Below are 7,980 nucleotides of genomic sequence, written 5' to 3'. Positions count from 1 at the left end.
GGTCCTATCCAGCCGCGCGCTTGCATTCGACGGTGGGCCGGGCGAATTTAAATATTTTTATAAATTAATATCTCGTTAACTATTACTGCAATCGTAAAATGATACAGGACTTTTCGACTCAGTATAGTATGTTCTACACACCCATGAAATATTATGCGGTTATTCTCAGCCACCCTGTATATATATATATACAGTATACACACTCACTCACAAAAAAGCGGTACTCTATAAATTTAAGAAAAATTTACCAAATTTCAAATGATCTAACTTGGTAAATAATGAAGATAAAAATATGTTTAAAACAGCAAAGATGAAGCTTGAAATGTCTACTTTAAGATTATTTGAATGGAATTTGTGCTAGGCTATTATTTTCAAAATGGCGAATGACAATGTAAGAACATGCAAAATTAATAATCAAAGATCCAAGATTTTGCGATGGTGCAAATCAGGTGTCGTTACTTAATGGGACACCCGATTCACACCTAGTGTAGGTGTTCGCGCGCGCGCACACACGTGGGAGTGAGAGAGAAGGGGAAGGGAGGGAGAGAAGGAGGAGATTAATAACAAATGTGTTTGTTAATTTGAATTAATTTTGTTGTTTACTATGTACAGACAGTCACTGGCTGTATTAAAAACAGCTAAACAGTTAAACCCCAATTTAATTACGAAATCATCGATAATGCTGGGGTTAGGTGAAACTGACCAAGAAGTCGAACAAACTATGCAGGATCTAAAGAATGCTGATGTGGATGCTATAACATTGGGACAGTATATGCAACCTACCAAAAGACACTTAAGAGTCATTGAATATGTAACACCTCAGAAATTCAAAGCGTGGGAAAATGTGGGGAATCAATTAGGTTTTTTGTATACTGCCAGTGGTCCATTAGTTCGATCATCTTATAAGGCTGGAGAATACTTCTTAACAAATATATTAAAACATCGGAAGAAACAGCAGACTGATGTGTGACTATATTATGAATAAATATGTTATGAATAAAAAATACGAGAATGTAGATAAATATTTAATTGAGACAAAATAGGAAATCAATATAAATAATGAATTTGGAAATACTGTGCGAAAAGAAATTCCATCACAATTTAATGATAGAATGATCTGAATAATAATACATGTAACATTACCGTTAATTGATTGATAATAAATGTTCTGTAGTAGATTTACAAAAAAATTGACATTTAATCTTAAAATGCAGATTTATTTGTAAATTGAATGCATAGAAAGTTTAAAATAATTAGTTTATACTAATTTAATCCGTATCCATGGCGATGGTGACTTGAGGATCCTGAGGACCTTCGTCAGCTGGTGGATCTTGTGGAGGTTTGTCATCTTGCACAACTGACTCGGTAGGTTTTCCACGTTTATCGTCGCCTTCAATCTGGGACAAGAACATAGCTGTCGTGGTTTCGTTGAGAATAGTGAAATCAGAATCCTTTCCTACTATTCCAATGGATACATTCTGAAACATGCGAAATAAAGCAAAATTTAATGTTTCAAATAAAATTTTATAATTTACTGTCCATAGCTGCACATACTATGTATATCAATAGCGTTTGGAATTTCCGTTTTGAAATTTTTAATAACCTATGAAAGATAACAAATAATATCACATAGAATCTGCACGCTGAAGCTCATAGTTGCACAAATCGTGTTACTAAAAGATGATAGATCAATGTGCGTGCTTACATTACTATGAGCTCGATCATGCAAATTATATGCGATATTACTGATTATCTTTAATAGGTCTTAATTCAAAAATTATTATGACCTTGACGTTCAAGATTTACTATTTGCTCTATATCCAGAATATAATAAAAAATATATATGAAAACGGACAATAAAGAGTCAACGCTGTAATTGGTGCATATTCTAAAATTAATAATTAATATTTTAAAAAACATAGTGTAATTAATAGTACACACACATATATATATATATATATACATAATTGTTTTTTTATTGTAAATCATGATTTTCACCACCAATGATAGTTCAAAAATAAGAATGTTTGAAGATTTATTTGTGTAACTACGGGCTATTAATTATATTGTTTTTTTAGTATTTATTAATAATTTTGGAATATGTATGCACCAATTATAACATTGATTGCCGGTTTTTTTTACATTAACTTTTTTTATTATTTAATCCAGATCCAGAATATATGCTAATATTGTATATCAAACAAATTTTTCGCAATATATTTAAATTATTTACAGATTTTTAATTATATTAGAAGCATTCAAGATCTAGCTTGACCGTAAAATAGCTTATTCCCATCGATATTGTATGTTATATAGGAGTTGTAAGACACCCTAATAACAGGATTTTATTTACAGTAGAGAACAAAAAGGCACGACTCTATTTTGTTCATAATAATTATTGTTTACATATTGTTCAACAGCATAATACATTTTTCACACTCACGTAATGTTTTGACAATCGTGGTACAATAAAAAAAATGGATAAATTTTACATAAAAAAAAAATAATGTAAAATCAAATTTTTTCACATAAAATTTATCTTTGAGTCATTTATAAAGTAAAAAAATCTATGCATTAACATGTTGTTTTACTGAGTATTCTCAATTACCAATGTAAGTACAAATATGAGCAGAAATAATTATCTATAGTGAAGTCTATATTGAGTCATACAGAATATAATTCATTTTAGAAACCTATTTTAATAAGATATGAATCAGATCAAATCTATACTTACCTTCACTGATAAATCAACTTCGTTAGGTAGAGTATCACGTAATGCTCTAAGGCCATGCTTAACTAACTCGTCAAGGTCGCACGATAAGAATTCATTTAGATGTTTTTCCAAATATGTTCTTGCACTTTGGGAACGTGCTCCTATAGCCATTGCTTTACAGTCGAAGTAATTTGCGGATGGACATGTCTGATATATATGTGGTCCTTTGTCCTAGGAAGTGATCATTATTAGAAAAATATATTTGGCATATATGCTGAATTAGATATTATTTTTAATAAATTCTCACATCATATCCAGCTACAAGTAAACCGACGCCGTATGGTCGACGATCATATCTTTGTGTGCACGTTTGCATTTTATTTCCCAGAGATGTAATCAGACGACTCACAGGTAAAGCATGGTCATGAGCATACTTGTAATTCAGACATTCAGTTCGCATATACCGGCTGCAAATAATAATTTACTATCTTAAGTTATCTTTTTTATTATTACTAACTGTACTATATTAGTTTTCCACAAAAAATCTATGATGTAATAATAACAGGTATTTGATTCCTGGATGTAGAGTTGGATGACTAATTAGAAATTTATTCCAAATTTTACAAAGCTATTTTATATATATATATATATATATGGTATATATAGCTATTAGACATATGCTATCAATCAATTAAATTATATTAACCGCCATTATGTATATACAACAAAACACTCTTGTTCTTACTCTCTCGTGTACAAACCTATATCTGTATGTACACCCTGTAGTAGTCATCAATTAAAGCTATCTCATAACATAGTAACAAATATTATAAAACATAGCCAAAAGATAAACATAAATAAAATTTTAAAATAATTTTTTCTTTTATTAAAAAATGTGTTGGAAATACTTATGCATAACGTATTAATATTTTTTATCAATTTAAAATAACTTTTATCTAAAAAACAGAAGAAATCAATAAACTACATAATGTGATAAAATAATGGATGTTAGATTCTTTTTGCATCTAAGTGTACATACAATAATAATAATATAGTGGTGGCAAACTTTGGTACAGTAAAAGGATTAAAACCATAATTAAAAAGAACATCTTATTACATACAAGGATATTGTATCTTTTAATTGAAATAAAGACTGGAATAGGAAAACCTCAGGAAAGAAAATACCTCAATATTCTTGCATCAGCTGTTAAACCTGAGATACTAATTCCCATGTGTTTATCTATCGGTATAATTTTCTTCTGATGAGCTGATAATTCTGACGATGCTCTTTTGAGTGCAATTAGAACAGCATGTGTTTTACTCTTAAGACCAACAGTAGCTGATCCTAGTTTCACAGCTTCCATAGCATATTCCACTTGATGTAATCGTCCTTGTGGACTCCATACTGTTACATCACTATCGTACTGATTACGAAACTAAGAAACATAAGAAATAATCAAGTTAATAGAAATTATTAATGGATTTAATATTAATTAATACAAGTCTTATTTCTCAAAATTGTTTTTATATACTATCCTAGTTGTGTACCATACTCCAAACAAATTTAGGTACTTTTTTTGGTAATTATATAGTTTAACTTTATTGATTTTTTAGATATAGAAGGGTAGGGATAAACTAAAAATATAATTATCAAATTATCTTAATTTGTATTTGGCAATGTATATAAATATATACATAATATGTCTATTTAATTGATCGTCTTGATGCATACTGTAGTATCAGCTTAGTACATCACTTTTTATATGCATTGCCGAAAAATTTAAGACAATTTAATTATATATATATATAACGTAAACTAGGCTATAATTATGTGTATTTCTACACTGCTATGTGCAAATATAAATAACCATAAAAAATAGTTATCTGATGTACAACTACTTTACAATAACTTTATTAAAATAAAAACATCGAAGCACGATGGATCAATAATAATTAATTGAGTATTTACCATTTGTTTTAGCAATCCTCTAAAATTAACAAACAGTAAGTATTACTCGATCAAACTCGCAGTTTCGTGAATCAACAAACGTGAGTACCAAAAAGTACTTGTCACCCTTGCTCACTCTTATATAGAGTCCTATATATAAAGAGAAGCGACATCGATGTCCGAGTTTCTGATTGGCAGTCTGATATGTATTCTGATTGGACATCCCCTCCTAAGTAAAGCAGCCATAATATTTCCTCCATTGGGCGCATTCAGCGGACTCAACAGTTGAGTGAGCGCTCGCTATTTAGGTGTATTCTTCCAGATCTAAAATTCTGATTGGATGATCTAAAAGAATACACCAATAACAGCGAATAATATATTGACGCTACCATGATTTACTTCTCTTTTAACCATTTAGATTTGCCGCGTAAAGCGGGGAGCACAGACTTTTGCATAACGCATAAACCATATACATAAAGAGTCTGATTGGTCCATTGACTCATGCATAAGAAAATGGGCCAATGAAATTCCTTTGCACATGCTCTATGCGTTATGCAAAAGTCTGTGCTCCCCGCTTTAATGATGACGTAATGATGACGTCAGCTGGCTGCAAAACTCATTGGTTGTCTGGAGCTATCATGCGCGTGAGCATACCCTTGTATTTCTACCATGCCATTAGTTACTACGTGATATCAAAATCAAACGTAGGTCTGTCTTTAAATTACTATATTATATAAACATATTAGGATACATATTTGTATTTATTGAAATGCGAAACGTATATAATAACCACATGTCGTTTTTATCAACACTATATCTGACGACACTTTATTGACGAAAGGTAAAATTATATTTACAAATTTATCTCTATATAATAATGTTTGATGACAGATTTCAAATTAATTGTTATTTCATTGGCTTAAAGATAAATTCTATACCATGCAGAGGTTATATCCGGTATCCGAATCCAAAATTTTGATTTTTTTGGATACTGGATCTTTTAATCTTGATACATTATTCGGTTTTGATTAAAATATATTGTACATGTTTTATACATTATTTTTTAACACTTGTATTTGTTTTATCAAATTAAAATATTTTTTACTAAATTGCGTGGCAAAAATATAAAACAATTAGCTTGCAGATAGCTATTTATATTAAATAAGAATTTATTACTTAAGTTTTTAATTAAGTTTTCATTATAGATCATGTGTCGAACAATGATAATTATAAAAAGATGTTGGCTCACTGGAGTTTTAAGGCTGTTACCTCATAACACGTATTTCAACCACAAGCTATTAAATTATACAGCTGAGAATTTTAGGCCATATATGAATGTTCATGTTTTTTCTACAATACAGTGCAACAAATACAAGTATGAAGTGAGTCCAAATATACAGAGTAATATTTGTTCTTTGTTAAGGATAGAAAATATATCGACTCATGTCAAGTTAGTAAGTTTACAACAAAATAGATGTTTAAGCATCGCCACAAAGCTAGTCAATAATGCTTCGCCCAAAGTGCAACCATATATGAAGCTTATGAGGATAGACAAACCGACAGGTAAAATCCAATTACTTAATCATATCTGTTATAATTAATAAATTACTATATTCAAGTCTTTCCTAAATTTTCTGTTAGGAAGCTGGCTGTTATTTTGGCCTTGTGGATGGAGTATTGCAATGGCTGCTCCTGCCAGTGCCTTACCAAATTTCTATATGTTAACACTTTTTGGTATGGGTGCATTTGTAATGCGTGGTGCAGGATGTACTATAAATGATATGTGGGATCAGGATATCGACAAAATGGTATAATCCTCTATATTATTTTAATTTTGTTTTGGTTATCACTAGTTATACAGTTTATTATCCTCTTTATTGTTATTGATCATTATTTATATAAAGAGTCCTCGTCATTTTTCAATTTAATGTTATTATCCTAGGTAGTGAGAACACAGGATAGACCTTTGGTAACTGGCCAAATAACGCCAAAACAATCGTTAATATTTTTAGCTGGACAATTGAGTCTGGGATTGCTAATATTATTACAATTAAATTGGTACAGCATATTTCTCGGTGCTAGTTCATTAGGTACTATATGTTTATAATTTTATATTTGAAATATATTTAAACTATTTATGATGCATAATATATCTTATTCTTTCCTTTTAGGTTTAGTAATAATTTATCCTCTCATGAAACGAATAACGTACTGGCCACAATTAATTTTAGGAATGACTTTTAATTGGGGCGCCTTATTAGGATGGTCAGCTATACACGGATCATGTAATTGGTCAATTTGTATGCCACTTTATATAGCTGGTGTTTGTTGGACTATTCTATATGATACAATATATGCTCATCAAGTAAATATAAAAAAATGTTAAAAATTAAAAGTATAGTAAAAATATAATCTTACATCACTCTCATCAATTTCTGTTTGTTGTATTAGGATAGAATAGATGATATTCAATTAGGTATGAAATCAACCGCCATAAAATTTGGAAAAAATACAAAATTTTATTTGTCTGGTTTTGGAATAGTAATGATTGCTAGTTTAATTACCTCTGGTATAATGAGTACTCAAACTTGGCCTTATTATACTGCCATTGGATTAATTGCAGCACATATTAATAACCAGGTTTAAAAAATTATGAATTATATATTATATTAATTTAAAATAATTGCGCAATTCTGAATAAAGTATTTTTTTTCTTTCAGATATATACTTTAAACATTAACAATCCTACGGATTGTGCCAAAAAATTCATATCTAATCAGAAAATAGGCATGATATTATTCACTGGGATTGTGTTAGGGAACTTAATAAAAAAATCAGTACTAGAAAAAGAGAATAAAGTCAAAGAAACAGAACAATAAAAGCATCAAGATATTGTACTAGATGAGATAAAAAAATAGATATGATTTATAATTTAGTAAAAATTTTAAAATAGCACTTTTTAATTGTGTAAAATAAAATTGAATAAAACAAAATAGATATTAAAAAGATATAAATTCTGATGTAATTTTTATGTTATAATTTCAAATTTCGATATTTTTAATATCTAAATTGAAGTATTATAAATTAAGTACATTTTTTATATTTTTAATCGTAACATTAATATAAGTTTAATCACTCATATTTCCAAAACAAGAAAAATTTCTGAAAGCTAAAGGAAATTAATAATAGAAAATAGATTGTAATGTTTAATTGTAATAATAGTAAATCATCTTCATTGTATAATGAAATCTATATTGTGTTTGTGATAATAGATTATTTTAAAATAAAATGAAATAAGGAGAGAAATATTGCAATAAAA

The 7,980-nt window shown here is 29.1% G+C and overlaps 3 protein-coding genes across 3 annotated transcripts in view; 2 read left to right on the top strand and 1 right to left on the bottom strand.

The window, feature by feature from the left end:
* Las (lipoyl synthase, mitochondrial) overlaps window positions 1–1,037 on the top strand; it is a 5,140-nt gene extending 4,103 nt beyond the window's left edge. The window contains exon 6 of the mRNA XM_018551980.1: window positions 613–1,037. Coding sequence (XP_018407482.1) covers window positions 613–970 — 358 coding nt within the window. The 3' untranslated portion in view covers window positions 971–1,037. The remainder of the gene's footprint in view (window positions 1–612) is intronic.
* A 213-nt stretch (window positions 1,038–1,250) lies between these two features.
* Prosalpha6 (Proteasome alpha6 subunit) lies at window positions 1,251–4,742 on the bottom strand. The gene is made up of 5 exons (XM_018551986.1): window positions 4,683–4,742; window positions 3,899–4,149; window positions 3,021–3,180; window positions 2,735–2,944; window positions 1,251–1,478 (listed from the first exon to the last, which is right to left on the bottom strand). Exons 1-5 carry the CDS (start codon window positions 4,683–4,685, stop codon window positions 1,269–1,271), a joined length of 834 nt encoding a protein of 277 aa, XP_018407488.1. The 5' UTR covers window positions 4,686–4,742; the 3' UTR covers window positions 1,251–1,268.
* Window positions 4,743–5,388: 646 nt separating this feature from the next.
* On the top strand, window positions 5,389–7,561 carry Coq2 (ubiquinone biosynthesis protein COQ2, mitochondrial). Its single transcript, XM_018551992.1, has 7 exons — window positions 5,389–5,502; window positions 5,867–6,224; window positions 6,303–6,469; window positions 6,604–6,751; window positions 6,833–7,026; window positions 7,113–7,301; window positions 7,382–7,561. The coding sequence occupies exons 2-7, from the start codon at window positions 5,870–5,872 to the stop codon at window positions 7,538–7,540; spliced, it is 1,212 nt and encodes a 403-aa protein (XP_018407494.1). The 5' UTR covers window positions 5,389–5,502; window positions 5,867–5,869; the 3' UTR covers window positions 7,541–7,561.
* Window positions 7,562–7,980: the final 419 nt, after the last annotated feature.

Source organism: Cyphomyrmex costatus, unplaced genomic scaffold, assembly GCF_001594065.2.
Source record: "Cyphomyrmex costatus isolate MS0001 unplaced genomic scaffold, Ccosl1.0 scaffold15, whole genome shotgun sequence".
Taxonomy (NCBI): domain Eukaryota; kingdom Metazoa; phylum Arthropoda; class Insecta; order Hymenoptera; family Formicidae; genus Cyphomyrmex; species Cyphomyrmex costatus.
This window is presented reverse-complemented; position numbering and strand designations above follow the sequence as displayed.